The 24,066-nt window shown below is 40.0% G+C and overlaps 1 protein-coding gene across 1 annotated transcript in view; it reads left to right on the top strand.

The window, feature by feature from the left end:
• Positions 1–24,066, top strand: part of B3GLCT (beta 3-glucosyltransferase) — a 107,694-nt gene that overhangs the window by 50,910 nt on the left and 32,718 nt on the right. Inside the window, exons 7-10 of the mRNA XM_061170930.1 lie at positions 7,873–8,009; positions 12,409–12,472; positions 17,254–17,373; positions 18,930–18,999. Of these exons, the coding sequence (XP_061026913.1) occupies positions 7,873–8,009; positions 12,409–12,472; positions 17,254–17,373; positions 18,930–18,999 (391 nt within the window). The remainder of the gene's footprint in view (positions 1–7,872; positions 8,010–12,408; positions 12,473–17,253; positions 17,374–18,929; positions 19,000–24,066) is intronic.

Here is a 24,066-nt window from a genome sequence, read left to right as displayed (position 1 = left end):
ATGGAACTTAAAATGAGCCATTTTTAAATGAAAAAAATCTATTTATATGGGTTATCAATTTTAGAGAATTAAAAAACTATTGATATAACCTAGAGTTAAGAAATAAATTTAAATTGGTTATTTCTCTTTATCAACAATGACCACATTATTTTAGACAAGAAATATTTTTTGAGTACCAACTGTGTATCAAGCACTATGATAGCGGAGGCTAGGACAGACAGACAAGGGTCCCGACTGCCTGGATGGTACAGAGTAGCAGGGAGAGGAGGGACCATATACCATGTTCTTGGATTGGAAGAATCAACATTGTGAAAATGACTCTACTACCCAAAGCAATCTACAGATTCAATGCAATCTCTATCAAACTACCACTGGCATTTTTCACAGAACTAGAACAAAAAATTTCATAATTTGTATGGAAACACAAAAGACCCCAAATAGCCAAAGCAATCTTGAGAACGAAAAACGGAGCTGGAGGAATCAGGCTCCCTGACTTCAGACTATACTACAAAGCTACAGTAATCAAGACAGTATGGTACTGGCACAAAAACAGAAATATAGATCAATGGAACAGGATAGAAAGCCCAGAGATAAACCCACAAACCTATGGTCACCTTATCTTTGATAAAGCAGGCAAGAATATACAGTGGAGAAAAGACAGCCTCTTCAATAAGTGGTGCTGGGAAAACTGGACAGGTACATGTAAAAGTATGAAATTAGAACACTCCCTAACACCATACACAAAAATAAACTCAAAATCGATTAAAGACCTAAATGTAAGGCCAGACACTATAAAACTCTTAGAGGAAAACATAGGCAGAACACTCTATGACATAAATCACAGCAAGATCCTTTTTGACCCACCTCCTAGAGAAATGGAAATAAAAACAAAAATAAACAAATGGGACTTAATGAAACTTAAAAGCTTTTGCACAGCAAAGGAAACCATAAACAAGACGAAAAGACAACTCTCAGAATGGGAGAAGATATTTGCAAATGAAGCAACTGACAAAGGATTAATCTCCAAGATTTACAAGCAGCTCATGCAGCTCAATAACAAAAAAACAAACAACCCAATCCAAAAATGGGCAGAAGACCTAAATAGACATTTCTGCCAAGAAGATATACAGATTGCCAACAAACACATGAAAGAATGCTCAACATCATTAATCATTAGAGAAATGCAAATCAAAACTACAATGAGATATCATCTCACACCGGTCAGAATGGCCATCATCAAAAAATCTAGAAACAATAAATGCTGGAGAGGGTGTGGAGAAAAGGGAACCCACTTGCACTGTTGGTGGGAATGTAAATTGATACAGCCACTATGGAGAACAGTATGGAGGTTCCTTAAAAAACTAAAAATAGAACTACCATACAACCCAGCAATCCCACTACTGGGCATATACCCTGAGAAAACCATAATTCAAAAAGAGTCATGTACCAAAATGTTCATTGCAGCTCTATTTAGAATAGCCAGGACATGGAAGCAACCTAAGTGTCCATCATCGGATGAATGGATAAAGAAGATGTGGCACATATATACAATGGAATATTACTCAGCCATAAAAAGAAACGAAATTGAGATATTTGTAGTGAGGTGGATGGACCTAGAGTCTGTCATACAGAGTGAAGTAAGTCAGAAAGAGAAAAACAAATACCGTATGCTAACACATATATATGGAATCTAAGGAAAAAAAAAAAAGGTCATGAAGAACCTAGGGGTAAGACGGGAATAAAGACACAGACCTACTAGAGAATGGACTTGAGGATATGGGGAGGGGGAAGGGTAAGCTGTGACAAAGTGAGAGAGTGGCATTGACATATATACACTACCAAACGTAAAATAGATAGCTAGTGGGAAGCAGCCGCATAGCACAGGGAGATCAGCTCGGTGCTTTGTGACCACCTAGAGGGGTGGGATAGGGAGGGTGGGAGGGAGGGAGATGCAAGAGGGAAGAGATTTGGGAACATATGTATATGTATAACTGATTCACTTTGTTATAAAGCAGAAACTAACACACCATTGTAAAGCAGTTATACTCCAATAAAGATGTTTAAAAAAAAAGAAAAAAAAAAGCAATTACCATTAAAAGGGAGACGTTTAAGGGAAACATCGGGCGCTGTTAGAAGCACACAGCAGGGTGTCAGACCGAATCTGGGAAGGTCATGACAGGAAGTGACATTTAATCTGAGCCCGTGGGATGAGTAGGAGTTAATAGGAGAGAGTGCTCTAAGCAGAGGGAACAATATTTGAGAAGGTCTGGAGGTGAGACAGTATGCATCTTGGGTGAGAAGTTCACCGCTACTTTCATATTTTAACATTTTTATCTTGTGCAGATATGTTGCAGCTGGATCTTGTTTACCTCTAAGTTCCGTCTGAGCACTGAGCAGTGTTTAACACTTAGTAGGCGGTCAATAAATATTTGCATACGACTGAATAACTCTGTAAGGTCAGCTGTCCTGCTGGGCTATGTTCAATGTCTCTGGAGGTTTAGAGGCAGCCCTGGAGTTACGTGGAGAGGAAATCAGGCTGTTCAGTTCTCTTGGAGCAGCCCAGGCTGCGCGCCCTGATCAACTTACGGAATTCTTTAAACGTGGAATAAGCAGAACTGGGTCCTTTCTGGGACTACTGGACACCTGCCCCACCCCTGTCCTGACGCCCACTCCAGAAGTGAGTCAGATTTAAGGAGGATGTGGAAAAGGAGCCGTGGCTTCTGGGTGCCCGCTTGGTTTGTTGATGTGGACACACAGAGTTCGGCAACAGCGATCATTAGGTTGATTTCTCAAACGCTGGAAAGTTTGTCACTATAATAAAACCACTGGTCTTGATGTTTTTTAAATGCTGGAAGGACCCATTCTGATTTCTCTTCATGCATTTGATTTCTGGGAAAGTACAGATATAATTGAATGAGAAGGTTGTTAGGTTAAAAGAATAATTCCTTCAAAGGAGAAAAGAATTATGAACATGTCTCATCTAGTCTTTTCAGATGATGCTGAGCAGCAGCTGTGTACTCGGTGCCATATTTTATGTAAAACATTTGTTAGGCTTTTATGTTTGCCTTTGACTTGAGAAAAACTCCCAGATCTTTTTTAGGATGTAGGAGTTTTCATCTCCTCCTAGTGTTCGTTTCACCTGGAGATTATTTTTTCCATTATCCATAGCTCTAATTCTGTACAGAAGAGGGTGACTCACTGTACTTTTTAATGAAAATTGGAATGATAAATAAGTTCAGAGCAAGTTCATGAAAAGCAAGTACAGAGCCAGAGGTAAAATGAGATGCTTTCTTCTTTTGTGAGCAATACCATGTGAAAAAACATCTAGGATGCTTTGTTTCTTTTGAAACTAGCATTAGGGAATAAAAATTACATAATGTTGAAGTTAGCTCAAACCAGTGTGTTTTCTTCCCCCTACTATATGAAATTTTAGGAAAAAAGTATAAGACAAACCTGGCTTTGATATTGACAGAGATAAACGACATTAAACTCATAATTATGTGTTATTTTGTTGGATTCGGACATTTTTTCCCTTCAATATCATTTTGTCATTCTTACTAATGCAAATTTATGCTGTTATACAATATTTTAAATGAAAAACTTTAATCTTTATTAAAGTAATTAATCTTTGTTAAATTGCCTTTCTAGGTGATTTCTATAAATTTCTATATCTTATTGAAGTCTTTCTGTTTTTTCCCCACAGTATGCTTTTAATATGTGTGTATTTGCTGAAATGTCTTTAATTTTTAATTTTTAATAGAGGTGAAACAGGAGTGCTGGCAAAGAGTAATTCTAACATACTAATAGAACGTTGAGTTATTCTTTTACAGTCTGTCTTGATTGTAATTGTCTTTATTAAGAAGGCATTAAGAAAATTATTAAGAAAGATGGGGGAGTGTCTCTTCACAGAATCTGTATTAATTTCTCCCTTAGAGTAGTTTACAGTATAACCCCCCCAAAAATATTGAAAAACAATCTTATATACTAGATAATAGCTGAACACTGCTATTAGTTGTTGAAACATAAAAACATGTTCTGCATAAATTTATGTCTGGAACAGATTATAATAGTGAAAGATTATTGAGAAAGGTGCTAAAATATACTGAAGTGTTTATTTTCTTTAAACAAGCTATATTTACATGGTGTGTTAAATGTGATGATTTTCATATTGGTTAATGTTTAGTTGTTTGATTTTTTAAAAAGATCTTGAATATTCTATCTCAAGCCAAGGCTATTTGCCTTATAATTACTTCTCTTGCCCAGTGGTGACTTAATATATCCATAAGGTGTAAGGAAGAAATCCTCGGGTGGAACTATGAACCTAGACACAGTTGTGTACTGGCTTTCACGTATGTTCATTTATGACTTGTTGCTGAATTGACCCAAACTAAGACTCTGGGAGGTATTTGGAACACAACCATGAGCAGAAGAGGGCCCTGAGGAGACAGCACTGTATCCCTCCTCCTTTTATTTTCTGCTAAGGGATAGGGAGTGAGGGGGTGATGGTTGGGTAAGAGAGAAAATATACAAAACTTTTAGAACTTAGGGTACTTGAGTTAAATTATCTGCTGACATTTCTTTCATAGTTGCCTTTGAAAGCTCTCCCGGGCTTGCTGCATCATTTAACACAAAACTAGGGGCACCTGGGACATTTAGGTATCCTGGGATACAGCAATGAGCAAAATGGACAACATCCCTGGTCACAAGGAGAGGACAGTCTTTTGCAGGGGAGACAGGCAAACGTGAAACAATGTGTCAGATAGTAATAAGTGCTATGGAGAAAAATAAAGCAAAATAAGAGGGATGAAGGATAGATTGGGATGGGCTTACTTTTCTGTAGGGGGTGTTCAGGAAAAATCTCACAGATCAGGTCACATTTGAGCCAAGTGTGAAGGAACCGAGGGGAGGGAGTTATGTGCTCCCTACTCCTATGTCCAGCCGCCTACTTGTCTACCAGGAGCCTCAAACTCAACTTGTTCAGAACTGAACTCTTCATGCCCCTTTTTAACCTCTTCCATCTTCAGTCTCCTGCATCTCAGAAATGGCATCACTGTCTATTTAGTTGCTCATATGAAAAAACCTGGGGCTGGTGATTGATTCCTCTTTCCCCTCAATCTCACGCTGGCACATTCAGTGGAGTCTCCCTCCAGGATACACCTCTCATCTATCTTCTCGCTGTGTTGAATACTATTACTCTGGTCCAGGCTGCCGTCATCTCTTTACTTGACCATGATTTAAGCATCCTAGCTGCTCTCCTGGTTTCCATTCTTGCCATCCCAATAATCCAGTATCTCTGTAATTCAGATCTTCTTGCTCACCTGCTTAAAAACTTCCTGTGGTTTCCCACTGCACCTAAGATAGTTTCATGAGGTGTCGCACTCCAGGTTAGCAGTAATTTTCTATCACTGTAAAGATGCTCCGTTCTTTCACGTCTCTTGTTTTTGTTGAAAAGTTAACAATGTCTTATTTTTGCTCCTTTGACAGAAATGTGTACACCTCTCCCCCAAAATTACTTTCAAGATTTTCTCTATCTTTGGTTTTTCAACCAGCATTTGCCTATGTGGTTTTCTTTGTGTGTCTCTTGATTAGAGTTTATAGAGCTTCTTGAATCTATGGCTTGATGACTTTTGTCCGTTTTTAAGAAGATTCTAAGCCTGTGTTTCTTCAAATATTGATTGAGTTCCATTGTCTGTCTCTTCCTGTTCTGGGTTTTGAACATCATGTATTTTATTTATTTTTTTATTGAAGTAGAGTTGATTTACAATGTTGTACCAATCTCTGCTGTACAGCAAAGTGACTCAGTTTTACACATACATACATTCTTTATTTAAGTATTCTTTTACATTATGGTATGCCAGGAGATTGGATATAGTTCCTGTGCTATACAGTAAGACCTTGTTGTTTATCCATTCTAAATGTAATAGTTTGCATCTACCAACCCCAAATTCCCAGTCCATCCCTCTCCCTCCCCCCCTCCCCCTTGGCAACCACACGTCTGTTCTCTATGTCTGTGAGTCTGTTTCTGTTTTGTAGATAGGTTCATTTGTGCCATACTTTAGATTCCACATACAAGTGATATCATACGGTATTTGTCTTTCTCTTTCTGACTTACTTCGCTTAGTTTGAGCATCATGTATTTTAGACCTTTCACTGTGTCCCATGTTGCACTTAAGCTCTTTTCTGTATGTTCCTCTTTGTTTTCTTTTTTGTGCATAGATGTGGATATTTTTTACTGACTTACCTTCCAGGTCACTATTCTCTCTTCTGTTATGTCTAATATTCTCTCGAATTCCTAACTTGAGTTATTGCATTATTCAGTTTTAGAATTTCCATTTGACTCTTGTTTATAGATTCTAGTTCTTTGGTAAAAATCATCATCTTTTCATCTATTTTCTTAAACATATTAATTATATATTTTTTAAACTGCAAAACCTGGTTTATCTGTGAATCTCTATTTCTCATTTTTCTCTGTTATTGGTCTGGTCTTGTGCATTTAATATTCTTCTGGGTTGTAGACCTTGTCTGGGTGGGTCTATCTACAGACTGCCCTTACTTCTAGACCCTTTTCCCCCGGCAGACCCTGCACTCCAGCCTTGGGCTCCCAGAACTACTGCTGACGTCTCTGCTCAGATTTTAGCCACTTCACTGCTGTTTTCCACTTGGTTCTTGTGTCTTCCCTTGGTTTTTGTGCAGCCTAGGAGTTGAGGGAAGCTTGCAGGCAGAATTTGGGGCTCACTCCTCTGGGATCCCCTTAAATCTCTACCATCTTGGCAGCTTGCAGCTCCAGCCTCTGTCTCTGCAGTGCAGCCAGATCACACGAGTCCCCAGCTGCCGCTCTCGGTTGTGTGCCGTCCTCTGCTCGGGGAATCAGCAGATTCCTTGAGGGTAAAAGGAGGTGAATATGGGGCTCCCATGGGTGGGCTCCCCTTCTCTCTCAGATGTTAGCCCTCACATCCTATTTGCCTTTGTTGTTTTTTGATGCCCTCAGTCATTTGCTCTAAGAATTTCTCCAGCTTGTATACTTGTTCTTGGTGGGAGAGTCGGTCTGATCCAGGCTGTTCTATTGTGACATCTGAACCCTGGTCTATCTCCTGCTTCTCTTTCATACCATGTTTCCCATACCCAGTATATTCCAGCCACACTGCACTTATTTTTTGATAGAATATATCAAGCTTTTTCCCACCTCAGGGACTTTGTATTAACTGCGTCACCTGTTCTTCCCCAGATTTGTGCTTAGCTGGTTCCCTGATGTTATTTAATCTCCGTTCAACTGTTACTTCCTAAGAGGTTGCCCTCTCTTTCCAGGGTCACCCGTCACTCTGTTTTATTTTCATCATAGCACCATCTGAACTTACTTTATTTACTTGCTTGCTTTCTGTCTCCCCACTATTGTGTAAGCTCTGTTCCCACCTGGCGTGGGATAAATGTTAATTGATAACAAATGATAATAAATGTTAATTGAATGAATGAATACATGAACAAAACAGGCACTGATTCTGGAAGGAATTTTTCAAATTCTTCTTTGCAAACCTCAGTGGGACATAAAGGAACACTGTTTTCTTCACATTAATAGTATTTTGATATGGAATATTCTATAAAATACCACTTTAATGTGTTTATAGTATAATGATGACTAACATTTTGTTCATCCTGATGATCTGATCTTAAGTTACCTTCTTTATAGACCAAGATTATGCTATATTCGTTATCATATGAGTAATAATTATATTTTTGTTAAAATTCTTTAGAAATATATAATCTGTGCTTATCCTCTATCACCCAGGATATTTAACTAAAACTAATGATACCAATTTGTTTTTGATCGTGCATGAAATGGCTTTTAAAAAAAAATTTTATATCTTTATTTAACAGGAATGGTTTTTAGGAAAAGCATTACATGATGAAGAATCCACAATAATTCACCATTATGCCTTTTCCGAAAATCCTACAGTTTTTAAATATCCAGACTTTGCTGCTGGCTGGGCCCTTAGTATTCCACTGGTAAACAAGTAAGAATTTATTAGACTTTCTCTTCGTTTCGTTTTGTGTATGAATCAACTTCTGTTTCGCCGAGTCTTGCAGTTGATGGATCTGAGTGACCTTTTCAGCAGAGGCAGCGAGTGGTCGTGCAGGGAGACCCGCGGCAGGAGCTGGACACAGGCTCCGTCACTCACTCATCCCCTCAGACTCATGCTCAGGCGCTCTGTCCTTCCTCTTACTCACCTGCAAAATGAGGCGAATGATCAACCGTGAGGCTGAGGGAGGGCCCGCGAGTGCTCAGGACTCGGCACCCAGAGGTGTGACCACTGTTGTGAGCTCCAGGCGTGACTCTGATTGTCAGTAAGGAAATGAATCAGCAGCACGCCTGGGGTTAGGGTGATGACTGGTTATGTGCATGGATGTGTAGATGCGTTGAAACGTGGGCTGGGCACGGGGCATACCTAGCTCTTGGTGTGATAATCACAGTAATGCTGTTTTCGATGTGAAAGGGGAAGATAAGTCGTAATTCAGGAGAAGCATGGCTGTTGACAGTCCTCTTAACCTAAATAGTTCTGATTAATTGTGAGTTTTTGTTCTTTAGGGAATGGAAAGTTGATAGTGCAGTTGTGGTTTTTATATCTGCAAAGATGAAAATGTTTCTGTTATTTCTTTCTTTCTTTCGTATTTATTTATTTATTTATTTTTGGCTGTGTTGGGTCTTCGTTTCTGTGCGAGGGCTTTCTCTAGTTGCGGCAAGCAGGGGCCACTCTTCATCGCGGTGCGCGGGCCTCTCACTGTCGCGACCTTTCTTGTTGCGGAGCACAGGTTCCAGACGCGCAGGCTCAGCAGTTGTGGCTCACGGGCCTAGTTGCTCCGCGGCATGTGGGATCCTCCCAGACCAGGGCTCGAACCCGTGTCCCCTGCATTGGCAGTCAGATTCTCAACGACTGCGCCACCAGGGAAGCCCCTCTGTTATTTCTTACAGTAAGTGTCCTGTTTCTAGGGTCTGGAGTCCTGAAAAGCCTTTTAGCCCATTGTAGTAATATAAGGTAGTAGCTACTTTGTCATTTGTGGTTGCTGAAACTTCTGGACTGCTCCCTTGACATTTGAAAGTTCCTTACAATGTAACACGCTCCTTCCCAATGTAGATGCAAGTAGCAGAAAAGTATGCAGAGTGGATGAAGGGAATATTGTTGCTGGAATTGGAAGCAGAGGTGGGTGGTCGGTTGGTGCAGGAGTTCAACAATGTTACTGAGGAGAGGCTGGATCTCTCTGTCTCTCCAGCTTAGTGCACAGCATCATTTCATCCTAAATCTGGTTTGCTTTGTGGTTTCAAGGTAGTAAGGGCTACGAACTTCTTATTTATGTACAGCAGGAGAGAGCCTCTAACCATGGAATGAAAGTACTTATCCCCAGTCTCTAGGTGGATCCTGTCCAATTAAAGTCAATTGGGACAACTTCAGGCCTATACCAGCCTGTGCACCATTAACAGCTGCCAGCGAACTTCAGTGCATCGGTTGGGATCAAACTAATTCTGACTCTGGAGCCCCTTTATTGGCCTGAATAATTAATCAAAATCAGAATTCTCTTAGAGGAAGGAAGGAGAGGCTCTGTATCATGTGGGTAACCGACAGTGCCCACCACGGGAGTGTTGATTCCCAGTGTCTCCTTTCCTTGACCTTACGGCTCACTTGGTAGGTAGGGCAACGATTTATAGTTACTCAAGTATTTCTTCTGCTCAAGTCACCAGAAAAACTGGTGACTTAAAGACACTTTATGACACTCACTTTCTTAGACTTTCTCACCGAAAATATTTTTGGGGCTAGCAACCCTGCATCAGTGAGTGTTGAATAAACACTGCCCAACATTTCCCAGTGCGCCAGCTACGTGATCTCCTAACAATAGCATCAGTAAAAAAAAAAAAATACTTGCATCTTTGGAGAAACGCTCATTGATTTTCAGTAAGATGACTTCTTCAAATAGGTGTTACTACAGAACACTGTTACTGGTTTCCCCTGTTGTTTTTTCCATCAGAAAACCTTTTCTAGATTTCCTGCAATATCTTGCTCTGTTGACTGTCTCACAAGTGGGACTAGAAAAGTCAGGTAGGAAGTTTTCCTGGTATGGAGTTGAAGGAGCCCTATATTTGTTGCAAGTTTCCAGTCTAGCTGGTTGTGTCATTAGAACTGTGTTATTGGGACATGACTTAGTGCCTTCTAAAAATGGGAAAGCTGAATGTCAAATTCTTATTTGCCAGGAACTGAATATTTAATGAAGAAATATTTTCGCAAAGTATTTGGGATTTCTGGCCTTGTTTTTTTTGGCATTGTTGGTTCCTGAAATTAGCATTTGAAAAGCCCTTGGGTATAGCCCTTGCTTGGTGTATAGAAAAATGAAACCTAGTTCCCACCACTAGGACTGGCCTTTTAAGTAGGGTGAATGCCCCCCTGCACACTTTTAGAACTGGGACTTCTTTGCAAGGTGACTGGGTTAGGCCCCGGGTGTCCCATGAAGCTGATTCATCCATGCGAAGTTCGTAAGTAACCATCACTGGTTCTGGCAGATTCCACAGGCTGCTAAACGTAGCCGCTTACAGATGTCAGTGTACATACTGATTTGTTTCCAATCAGTCAGTGTTCATCTTAAAGAGATTCTTTCCTCTTAAAGAGATTCTATCAGTGGCTGTCACATTTTTCTCTGGTTTCCCTCAGAGAAAAATGTACAAGAATTGAATGAGAAAGAAACTTAAAAAGTCAAGAAGAGGAGAGAGCATGTTTAGGGTAACAGTTCAGAGGTGTTTATTGTCTGTTAAGAAGGGCTGTGGGCGGTGTGGCCATCTGACAGTGGATGTCACATGCCATTGGATTCTGACCACAATTCTGTGTTCCTTGTCTGTGGCGATGAGCCCAGGTATGACTTCTCTTTTTTCTTTTTTTTTTGTCTTTGGTGTCTGAATGTGGTCAGCTCAGATTTTGAAGGCACTTGGCATGAGTCCAAATCCCCAAGTTACCTTGAAAGAGTTTATTCATGAAAACTGGCTCCAACCAAGCAGAGTTCAAGGTGGACAAGATTCCACGCCAGGGCAGGTTTTTCTCTTTATATATGTCAGGAATGTTCTGCGAATGCAGTCTCTTTATGCAGTATCCTCACCCACCCCTGCTCATGGGCCGGTGGGCAGGTACTGAGCGGGAATGCGGCACAGGTTCCATGGGGCTTCTTTCAGAGCTGTGTGCCATCAAGCCACATTCATATCAACCGTGGGGCCGGTGCTTCATGACTACACGTAAATTATAACCTGTGTCCTCCTTTATCTTTCCTCCGATTAGAGATAAATTTTTAAAGAAATGTCTGTGGCTCAACCAGGCTAAAAACTCAGCGAGGACTTTTGAAACTGATTACTAGTTTTCCTTTTAAAATTACTATTATTTCTTTGTAGTTAAAATATTTATTAGGAGGTTCGTAATTGAAATGAGGGTCCCGTCTGTAGCCCTGTAATAAACGTAAACCCTGTGGCAGTTCAGTGGTCTTGGTAAGCATGTCGTTCTACCTCACTCAGCCTGGAACGGAGGAACGTATTGCGATTCGCCCCCGTCCCTGCAGACCGCTCACCGAGTGCTCGTCTGGGCCCGGGCGGTGGGCGCTGTTTGCGGGTACCGAGCACGAGGAGTGCGCAGGGGGCTCGCCGTGTGTGACGAGTGGGGCTGTGCTTCCCACTCTGGGGGCAAAGGAAGTTTCCATTTATTCTCGTGGGCAAGTCTGGACACCCTTGAATTCGGTCTTGGAGAAAAGGCTGCCAGGTAGAGGTTGGGTCGGGGCAGCTGGGCGTCCGTGTGGCCAGGAGCGTGCTTCGGGGGCGGCCGGTGCGCGCTGAGGAGCCCGGGCCCAGGGGTCTGGGCCTTTCTTCTGTGTTGAAAAGAGCCATTACGGCTTTTCTGAAGCAAGAAAATGACTTGAAACTGTTATTCTTTCCCGAAACCACATGCTCTCTCCCCCAGGAAACTCCACAAACTGTAATTCATAGGGTCATTAAAAGTAGGAGACTGAGAAGTAGGAACTTCTGTTTCTCTATCAGGCAAGCTTTTTTCTTTTCTTTTTCTTTCTCTGTCATTATTTGGTCAAGGATTATCAGAAGTCAGCACACTCTGTGGCTTTTTAAAAGACATTTATTGTATTGTATTGTGTTTTATGTTATTTTCCAGATGTTGAATAACGAACACTACATTTGCAACAAGCCTGACATTCGTGTCCTGGTTCACAAATAATTGTGTTTTCATAGTCCCTTGCCTCAATGAAATTAAACGCTTATTTTTATCTTAAAATTTATATTTTTATTTGTTTTCAAACATTAGAAAGTCTCAAGAATGTGTTATTCTTGTTTGATGCTTTTTTGGTTTTTTTCAAAAAACTCAAATTGTCTCTATTTTCTAGGCTTACCAAGAGATTAAAGAGTGAGTCCCTGAAATCCGACTTTACAATAGATTTAAAACATGAGGTAGGTCATGATTTGTTTGGTTAAAAGTCTTTGTAATCAAGAATTCGTGTCTTTTGATACAAAAGGTGTCTCGTGTTCCCTGAAAGGTGCATCCCCTCCACCACTCACATCCATATTCTCCCAACAAGGAAATTGCACATGCTACAGTCTGTGAGGGTCTTCTTCTTTAAGCCCATTTTGGTCACGTAGGTGGAGAAGGAACAGTGGAGAAAACAGTTGTGTCTGTGATTCTTCATCCTTTGTTTTTAAGCTAGGTGGACGGGTCCAGAGATGGATATTTAAAAACATGCAAAAATGTCAGTAAAATACCTCTGGTCTTATTTTGTGCTTTGGTTGCACATATGCCTTCGACACGTCTCTGTGCTGGACCAGGATTGGGCCAGCTGGTCCCCCAGCACCCTGGCATTTAGTGGACATCTGTGACCAGTCGTCCTGGAGGCCGGTGGCGGGCGTCCCGTCCTTAGTCCATTAATCTCTCCTGAATCATCATCAAGAAGGTCTCTTTGTGCATTTCATTCATGGGTACATCTGACTGCCTGAAACAGACCTGCTTTTCCCTCTGTAGGAATCTGTATGTTAGGACATTGGGGCCAATCGTGACTCAGTCCAGCAGTGCTGGCAGCCTGCCAGGAGCGAAAAGGGCACTCACAAGATTTTAATTTGGGGAGTATTTTTAAATGATGAAATAGGTTATTTGAGGAGAAATATTCATGTCAAAAATCATTCTCTTCCACAGAAGGGAAAGAATGACTAGTTGAAAGCCAGGGTCTGTCTAGATATTTTTAATGAAAAGTCAGCTCAGGTATAGATACCCAGGTTTGGGAGTCTATGAAACACTGAATAACATACAAAAAAACCCTCTAACATACGTGAAAGGTATAAAGATCAGTCAGAATATCTATGCTTAAGAGATTGAACTTGATCAGTTGCTTGGAGGCTACCTGTAAGTATCTCCCCAGGGGGGTCCCCCTTTGTTCTAACGAGAGTCAACAACTTTTCTTGAATTCCCTCCCTCTCCCCCTTTTCTTCATGTTTTATAACATGAATGTATCTCTGAATAATATGTAGTTTTGCATCCTTCTGGCCTTTATATAAACAGAACTGTACCCTGAATAATGTTCTAATTTGAAAGTCATCCGTGTTGATACGTGTGGCTTTAATGAACTATTGTCACTTTGTATAACTGTCTCTCCTAGGACCATACCACAGGGTATTTGCCCGGTCTGCTGGTAGTGGGCCTCTGGGTTGCTACTGGTTTTTGCTATTGCAGTCACCACTTATATGAATATTTTTGACATGTGTCATGATGATCATCTACAAGAGTTTCTCTAGGGCAGAAGCTTTTAAACTGTTTTTTGACTGTGACCGACTTTAAAAAATACATTTTTCATTGTGACTCAGTATATTTGTGGGTTGTTATTGTGTTTTGTTATTGATTTCTAACTTAGTATGATTGGTCTATATAACAGTCATTTGAAATATTTTTAGGCTTGCTTTATGGCCTAGTTCATGTTCACTTTTCATAAATGGAGAAAAGGATGTATGTGCTGTAATTTGGGGGGGGTATAATCTCTTTATGTCTATTAAAGAAGACATAGATTAATCAGTTAATCTATTGTGCTTTTCACATATTTTATTTCCTCCCTCTCTCCCTTCTCCTACTTTCGTTTTTGTCTGCTTGATCTGTCATTTACTAAGGGAGGAATGTGAAAATCTTCCATGATAGTGGTGACAGTGTCTCTTTGTGGAACTGCCAACTCTTGCTATTTATACTCTGAGGCTATGTTAATTAGATGCATACAAGTTTAGAATTGTTACCTCCTCTCGGTAAATTTATCTTTATCTCTAGTAATGCTCTTTGCCTTAGCATTTATTTTGTTGATAGGAACACTTCCATACTAGCTTTCTTTTGGCGTTGGCTTCATCATTGTTTTTGATTTCTTTCTTTCAATTCTTTTGTGTCCTCTTTTGATGCATCTCTCTTAAAGAGGACGTGTTTGTTTTTTTCTCCCAGTTTGACAATCTTTATCTTCAAACCATACAGCAAATTTACATTTACATTTTTCATGATTACTAACACTTTATTTTATCCTTTGTCTCCCAATTTTTCTTTTGAAAATTTCCTTGCTTTCTTTTAGATTTTTAAAATTTTTATTCCATTTTTTTTCCCTCCTCTGTTATTTTTGAAGTTCATTCTCAATGTCTGTTTCTTTTCTTTTTTTTTTTTAATTTTATTTATTTATTTATGGCTGTGTTGGGTCTTTGTTTCTGTGCTAGGGCTTTCTCCAGTTGTGGCAAGTGGGGGCCACTCTTCATCGCAGTGCGCGGGCCTCTCACTCTCGCGGCCTCTCTTGTTGCGGAGCACAGGCTCCAGACGCGCAGGCTCAGTAATTGTGGCTCACGGGCCCAGCCGCTCCGCGGCATGTGGGATCTTCTGGGACCAGGGCTCGAACCCGTGTCCCCTGCATTGGCAGGCGGATTCTTAACCACTGCGCCACCAGGGAAGCCCTCAATGTCTGTTTCTTAATGGTTATTTTAAATACAGTAAGCCCCTACATACGAACCTTCAAGTTGTGAACTTTCAAAGACGCGAACGTATTATAAACCTGTTAACAGTACAGTACTATATAGCCTATTGTGTTAGTTGGGTACCTAGGCTAACTTTGTTGGACTTACGAACAAATTGGACTTACGAACTCGCTCTTGGAATGGAACTTGTTCGTATTGCAGGCGACTTACTGTACTTTAACATGTACAGTAAATGGCCAATTAATCAATAGCCTAAAAATCTAAGGGCCTGAGCATAACTCTGATTATCCCTCAGTTTTTATGCTCTTTTGTCCAGTATTTTTGTTCTGTCTTTTTTTTCAACCCCGCAACTCAGATACCGTCCTTACTTTATACAGTTAAATCATTTGTATTAGCTTAACCCTGTATTTGCCGTGTCTGTGCTCACTATTCTGTTTTGCTTCTTGGACCTGCCAACGGGGATCATTTTTATTTTTCCTGAAGTATGTCCTTCAGAATTTCCTTTTTAGTGAGGTGGCAAATTCTCCGTTTTTTTTTTCTTTAAAAATAATTTATTTCAGCTTTGTTCTTGAGACATAGTTGCATTGTGTGTACAATTCTAGGTTGTGAGACATTTTCTCTCATCACAATACTGTTGTTCCCCTGTGCTCTGGCTTCTGTTACTGTTGTTGTGTTAGGAAATCAACCACCACTCTTACATGGTTCCTTTGTCAGTTATCTGCCGTTTCTCTGGCTGCTTTTAAGATTGTTCTTTGTCTTTGGTGTTCTGCAGTTCACTATGGTACATATATGTCTAGGTGCAGACTCTTTTTTTCTAATCCTGCTTAGCATTCATTGGGCCTTTCTATAATAGGATTGTTAAGCAATCCTATTTTTTTTTTAATTACATTTAAAAAAAATTCTCAGCCATTGTCTTTTCAGCTATTTTCTCATCCCCTCTGTTATCTCCTTCTGGAACTTTAGATATATGCTAGAGGTCTGAACTTCTCTTTTACAGTCCCCATCTCTGTTTCTTGCTGGGCTACATTTCAAATAACTTGGAGGACTTCATCTTTTAGTTCCCTAGTTTTTATTCAGCTGTGTCTAATATGCTGTTTATCCTCACCATTAAAATGTTCATTTTAAGCATTATATTTTTCACATCTACAAGTTCTAGATATTTCTTTTTCAAATTTGCTCTCTTGTACAATCTTTCAGAAATTTTGCTCATGTTTTAAAGTTTTTCTTTTCTTTATAAAAATATATGAAACAGTAATTTTCTATTCTGTGCTTGATCATTCCAATCCCTGAAGTCTTTTGGGCCTGAGCAAGCTGTGTCTGCTGGCTCTTGCCCATCATCTCGTCTCTTTGTACTACTTCTTGTGATTTTTCTGAGTACTTTTGCTCCTTGGGAACTGTGGCAGTCCCCTGAGTCCTATATTAAGGTTGTGGGCTCCTCAGGAAGGATTTGCATTAGTTTTTGCCTGCTGCTAGAGGCTCAGGCTGACTTAGGGCCACTTTAAATTACTCTGAGGTGTTTCTGGAACACGTAGGTGACAAATGAGGGAGGCCTGGCTTTTGGTTACAGAGTCTCAGGGTATCTGGAGATGATTTTTCCCTCCATCTAGTGCCAGTTGTGGGGCTTTGCTGTTAGACACGCCCCACCTTGGGCGGGTCACGGGCTTTATTCTCTTAACATGCATCAGAACCTTGGCATCCTCAGAGCCCAGCTGATACCTACTGGGGAAAACTACCCTCAGAGGCCTTTTTCCCCAGGTTCTCACTTTCCATTTTTGTCCTCATAAGCTCCACATTTTTGTGCCAAGTTAGCAATACATTTAAAATGCTTTTAAAAATATTTTATCCCAATATTTTTAGATATTTTCAGCCAGTCGGTTTTTCAGGGTATGTAATTACCATCCTGAAGGAAACCAGAGTCATGATATTTCCTTTTATCTTTCTCTGTGATGTTTTAGAATCCCTAAAATAGCTTCCCTAAAATTGCTTATGACAATTTGGAATTTTTTGGAGGTCAGAATACTGATTCTTAATTGTTTATGGTTAATAAAAGATTAGATTGCTCCACATGGAATTACTATTTTTGTAAGTAAAAAAAACCCCGAAAATCCTGTTGTATGATGACATATTGATGTGGTTCAATTTAATATTCTCTAGAGAAGGTAAGGTCTTCTGGCCCTTGAGATGTTTCATACCTTTGTGGACCTGTGGTGCTGGTTAAGAGCTTTCATTCATGCCAATTTCCTGTGTGACAGATCGCTCTCTACATCTGGGACAGAGGTGATGGACCGCCCCTCACTCCTGTGCCTGAGTTTTGTACAGACGGTGTGGACTCTTCCTGTGCCACCACATTTCATTCTTTTCTACCGCTTTGCGTAAGTAATAGAAGGACCGCTTCCTCGCGTGTCAAAGGAAAACATACATGCTGTGCACAGTGTTGTCCTAGCACTTTCCATCCTAAAAAACCCCAACATCTGCCATGTGCCAGGTGAGAACTATATATCATGTTTCTAGGGATATTGGCCCCATAAGGTAAGCACTGTCGTTACCCTGTTTTGCACAAGAGAAGAGAGCAGGGTGGCACTGAGAGCTGCGGAGGTGTAGCCCGGAGTCATTTCTTTTGTTGAAGATGTAGCATGTAGCTGTTGGAATTCCTATTCTATTTCCTAGAAAGGCAATCTCAGACATTTCCCGTTATTCCTAAGCCTTCTCCTCGAGCCCACCCCCTTTACTTTGTCAGCCAGTGACCTCACTTTGATCTCACCTGAGACTGTCCAGAACTTTTAGAATGAACCTACTTGTTAGGGGAGACCCTTGGACCAGTCCCCAGGATGGGCCTGAAGACCCTGGGACTCAGCTGGGTGGTTAACAATCCTTCCTCATAATGAAAAATATATTCACTACCTCAGATGTTGTCTGTTAATTTCAAGTCATTGATACAGAAGTCTGTGTGTTGCATTTTCAAAGAGGAATATATGTACACACAGATAAACACACTGCAACAGTGGGAGAGAATCTGTACTGTTGACATAGTTCCTGAGGGGGAAATGTCTTTTTAGACACTATGCTTGCTTGTTCTTTAATGTTCTCCTGGACAATCTGGAGGGGTTGACCTCCTAGTGCCTTGAGTGACATGACAAAACTGCAGTTACGTGTCGCTATAAACCAGCCCCAAATGATGCAGAATTAGGATTGAGTATCACTACAGGCTTAAGATGGTGATAAAGGGGCCAGAACACACCGCCCCACCCAGCCCCCTCCGTGAAGCACCCACGGCCTGGGTGTGGATTGTCCACAAGCCCCTCCGTGAGCCCCTTCATCTGAGTGATCGGCTTGGGCTGGAACCAGGGCAGGGCTCCAGGCTCCTCCAAAGTGTTTGAAGTTATCCTGCCTTTGGCAGAGGACAGAACATTGCTGTTGCCTAGATTTGGGTAGACGATAAAGGGCCATAAAAATACTTTAACATCAAAGTAAGGCTGGGCCCCCAGAAGGGAGTCATCTCTTATTTTACACTAAAACATCCCCCTACTTCTCTCTCCCTTTGTCAAAATCTTCACCAGCTGGAAAAAGGAAAGGGGAAGGTAGCCAACATTTACTGGGTACCTGTGATGCGCTTAATAAATAGTAGTAATAAAAGCAGCCATACGGGTGGTTATCATCCCAATTTCCTAAATGAGCAGACGACGTTTAGAGAGCTGAGGACACTCGTCCAGGTGACACAGTGGAAATGCAGAGCTGGGATCCTGGTGCCGGTCTGCCTGAGCAAAGGCTTTGTGGTCAGCGGAGCTACAGTTCCTTTTTTCCCCTAAAACTTAACCCTGGAGACAAGTTTGATGTCCCTGACATTGGTGAATTTGAACTTGAGAGCATGTGAGAGCTAATGTGGATGTGCACATGTATGCATATATTTTTCTTTTTTTTCTTTTTTTAGGGAAATCCAGTGAAGAAGAAGGATATTTTTGTTGCAGTAAAGACATGCAAGAAATTTCATGGTGACAGAAGTATGTTTTGGGTTATTCATTTTTATTGAACTTTAAAAATCCAAACTGCCTTTAAAAAAACAGTACAAACCAGATATAAACTCAACCCTCAAAATAAAAGGGACAATGACAAATATGTCATTGAAGTAGAAGCAGTTCGTTTAATCAGTATTCCTCATCATACCACCTCAATCACCAAGATCAATTAGAAAAGACAATTTTGTATTGCAACATGAGTGGTCATAGCCCTTCTAAGGACTGATTAGAGCAGTATTTTAAATTGGAAATGGAAAAGCTCAGCTGTGGCAATCTAGGAGACAGTAAGTGAATAACAATCCATTTTGCAAAACAATGTCCTGTTATGTCCGAGTGCAGTCTCGGAGCTGTGTGAAGAGTATGAGAGGGGATTTCAGGGTAACAGAATGCCAGAAGGATGTTTTTCTAACACTGTTCCTTCTTTTTATATTTATTTCAAATGCACGCATCAGAACTTTTAAGTAAGGACATGTATTTGCTCACATGTAGATATATAGAGAAAAGGAAAAATGTGCCTTACAAGCAATGGTTCCTTCTTAAGGAAATCCTGCATGTATTGATAATGTTGTTTTTTTTCAAATTGTTGGTGTCATTAACAGAATTCTACTAAATTACTATGATACTATTTTTTAAAAAGCCTATCTTAAATATAAATACATAATTTATCTTTTTTCACCTTATTTCAAGCAGCACTTTTCTGATATTGAAGGTTAGACAGTCTTTTGCATTTTCTAATTTTAGCACATATTTTAATGTTTTTCCAGGAACAGACTCAATTTCACCAAGTGTGATATTTATAGAGGAGAGATTTCTAAACCAGCTGTCTTTTTTTGTGGGATTAGAGCTATGTGGGGAGTTGATTTATATAATTTATGTGATAATATATTTACAAATTATATTTTAAAGGGGAACATATTTTCCAAATAAAAGAATATTATAATTTGGGATTAAAGTGTTGTTTAAGACACTGACATAAATTCAAATCTTGTTATAGTCAACACTATCTTAAAAGTACATTTACTATAAACCTTCATGGTTACCTAAAATAGTCATGATAAATTCTAAGTCCTATTAAATCAGCCTAAATAAACATATGCATTCATTATATGAGTCCTAAAATACTATCAAAAATCAATATAGCACTTAAAAATTTCATTTATCATAAATTTAACCTAGATTTAATATTCTTTTGTTTTTTTCATAATCTGTAAGGGCTCTGTAGGATGATTTTTTTTTTTCATGAAGTTTCTTTTATTTATTTATATATATTTTTTGGCTGCGTTTTGGGTCTTCGTTGCTGTGCGTGGGCTTTCTCTAGTTGCCGCGAGGGGGGGCTACTCTTTGTTGCGGTGCGTGGGCTTCTCATTGCAGTGGCTTCTCTTGTGGAGCACGGGCTCTAGGCACGCGGACTTCAGTAGTTGCAGCATGTGGGCTCAGTAGTTGCAGCACAGGGGCCCTAGAGCGCGTGGGCTTCAGCAGTTGTGGCACGTGGGCTCAGTAGTTGCAGCATGCAGGCTCATTAGTTGTGGCTCATGGGCTCTAGAGCACAGGCTCAGTAATTGTGGTGCACGGGCTTAGTTGCTCCACAGCGTGTGGGATCTTCCCGGACCAGGGGTTGAACCCGTGTCCCCTGCATTGGCAGTGTAGGGTGATTTTTGACAAACACCTTTCATTAAAAAAGTGTGAAGGCACTGCAGAAATACAGAGGCTCATGAGAGATTACTACAAGCAACTATATGCCAAAAATGGACAACCTGGAAGAAATGGACAAATTCTTAGAAAAGCACAACCTTCCGAGACTGAACCAGGAAGAAAAAGAAAATATAAACAGACCAATCACAAGCACTGAAATTGAAACAGTGATTAAAAATCTTCCAACAAACAAAAGCCCAGATGGCTTCACAGGCGAATTCTATCAAACATTTAGAGAAGAGCTAACACCTATCCTTCTCAAACTCTTCCAAAATATAGCAGAGGGAGGAACACTCCCAAACTCATTCTACGAGGCCACCATCACCCTGATAACAAAACCAGACAAAGATGTCACAAGAAAAGAAAACCACAGGCCAATATCACTGATGAACATAGATGCAAAAATCCTCAACAAAATACTAGCAAACAGAATCCAACAGCACATTAAAAGGATCACACACCACGATCAAGTGGGGTTTATCCCAGGAATGCAAGGATTCTTCAATATACACAAATCAATCAATGTGATACACCATATTAACAAACTGAAGGAGAAAAACCATATGATCACCTCAGTAGATGCAGAAAAAGCTTTTGAGAAAATTCAACACCCATTTATGATAAAAATCCTGCAGAAAGTAGGCATAGAGGGAACTTACCTCAACATAATAAAGGCCATATATGACAAGCCCACAGCCAACATCGTTCTCAATGGTGAAAAACTGAAACCGTTTCCACTAAGATCAGGAACAAGACAGGTTGCCCCCTCTCACCACTATTATTCAACATAGTTTTGGAAGTTTTAGCCACAGCAATTAGAGAAGAAAAAGAAGTTAAAGGAATCCAAATCAGAAAAGAAGAAGTAAAACTGTCACTGCTTGCAGATGACATGATACTATACGTAGAGAATCGTAAAGATGCTACCAGAAAACTACTAGAGCTAATCAATGAATTTGTTAAAGTAGCAGGATACAAAATTAATGCACAGAAATCTCTTGCATTCCTATACACTAATGATGAAAAATCTGAAAGAGAAATTAAGGAACCACTCCCATTTACAATTGCAACAAAAAGAATAAAATACCTAGGAATAAACCTACCTAAGGAGACAAAAGACCTGTATGCAGAAAACTGTAAGACACTGATGAAAGAAATTAAAGACGATACAGACAGATGGAGAGATATACCATGTTCTTGGATTGGAAGAATCAACATTGTGAAAATGACTCTACTACCCAAAGCAATCTACAGATTTAGTGCAATCCCTATCAAACTACCAATGGCATTTTTCGCAGAACTAGAACAAAAAATTTCACCAATTGTATGGAAACACAAAAGACCCCACATAGCCAAAGCAATCTTGAGAAAGAAAAACGGAGCTGCAGGAATCAGGTTCCTGGACTTCAGACTATAATACAAAGCTACAGTAATCAAGACAGTATGGTACTGGCACAAAAACAGAAATATAGATCAATGGAACAGGAGCAACATGTAAAAGAATGAAATTAGAACACTCCCTAACACCATACACAAAAATAAACTCAAAATGGATTAAAGACCTAAATGTAAGGCCAGACACTATAAAACTCTTAAGAGAAAAACATAGGCAGAACACTCTGTGACATCAATCACAGCAAGATCCTTTTTGACCCACCTCCTAGAGAAATGGAAATAAAAACAAAAATAAACAAATGGGACCTAATGAAACTTAAAAGCTTTTGCACAGCAAAGGAAACCATAAACACGACGAAAAGACAACCCTCAGAATGGGAGAAAATATTTGCAAATGAAGCAGCTGACAAAGGATTAATCTCTACAGTTTACAAGCAGTTCATGCAGCTCAATACCAAAAGAACAACCCAATCCAAAAATGGGCAGAAGGCCTAAACAGACATTTCTCCAAAGAAGATATTACAGATTGCCAACAAACACATGAAAGGATGCTCAACATCACTAATCATTAGAGAAATGCAAATCAAAACTACAATGAGGTATCACCTCAAACCAGTCAGAATGGGCATCATCAAAAAATCTACAAACAATAAATGCTGGAGAGGGTGTGGAGAAAAGGGAACCCTCTTGCACTGTTGATGGGAATGTAAATTGATACAGCCACTATGGAGAACAGTATGGAAGTTCCTTAAAAAACTAAAAATAGAACTACCATACGACCCAGCAATCCTACTACTGGGCATATTCCCTGAGAAAACCATAATTTAATAAGAGACATGTACCACAATGTTCATTGCAGCACTCTTTACAATAGCCAGGACATGGAAGCAACCTAAGTGTTCATCGACAGATGAATGGATAAATAAGATGTGGCCCATATATACAATGGAATATTACTCAGCCATAAAAAGAAACGAAATTGAGTTATTTGTAGTGAGGTGGATGGACCTAGAGACTGTCATACAGAGTGAAGTAAGTCAGAAAGAGAAAAACAAATACCGTATGCTAACAGATACATATGGAACCTAAAAAAAAAAAAAAAAGGTTCTGAAGAACCTAGGGGCAGGACAGGAATAAAGACACAGATGTAGAGAATGGACTTGAGGACACGGGGAGGGGGAAGGTAAGCTGGGACGAAGTGAGAGAGTGGCACGGACATATATACACTACCAAATGTAAAATAGCTAGCTAGTGGGAAGCAGCCGCATAGTACAGGGAGATCAGCTCGGTGCTTTGTGTCCACCTAGAGGGGTGGGATAGGGAGGGTGGGAGGGAGACACAAGAGGGAGGGGATATGGGGATATATGTATACCTATAGCTGATTCACTTTGTTATACAGCAGAAACTAACATACCATTGTAAAGCAATTATACTCCAATAAAGATGTTTAAAAAAAAAGGGTCAAGGGAAATGAACTAGCTGCTTTTTTTTTTTTTAAAACAGCAAACAGAAGTGCTCAAATTGATTTATTTGATCTTGAAGCTGCATTTGGAGTACAATATCAATGTTAGGAATGGGGGTGGTAGTATTTTCTCTTTAGAAACACATTTTTCAAGTTGACAGTTAAGCAGTAAAATTAGGGACCGTCCCTGTTGTAGTTTTCATGTTCTACAGAAATGAGAAAAAAAGTTTGCTAATTTTAATGTAGTCGTTTATAATAATCTAGTTTATTGCTTTCTTAACTTTGCATAAGGTTGTGATGATCCTTTCAGATATCAAATGCTTTTATATTTGAATTTTGAGTCAAAGTTCTTTAAAAATGATAAAATCTTCGAAGCCTGTTAGGAGCATTAAAACCAAGCCTCCCAAAACCAGATGCACTGATTTTACTGCTCTTAATTTGGATCTGGGATCACTGCAGCCTGAGACCTAAGAGGTATTTTGAGGATGTCACAGCTGAGTTGCTGT

The sequence above is a fragment of the Eubalaena glacialis genome, chromosome 16 (assembly GCF_028564815.1).
Source record: "Eubalaena glacialis isolate mEubGla1 chromosome 16, mEubGla1.1.hap2.+ XY, whole genome shotgun sequence".
Taxonomy (NCBI): domain Eukaryota; kingdom Metazoa; phylum Chordata; class Mammalia; order Artiodactyla; family Balaenidae; genus Eubalaena; species Eubalaena glacialis.
The sequence above is the reverse complement of the archived record's forward strand: the minus strand, read 5'-3'. Positions and strand labels throughout refer to the sequence as shown.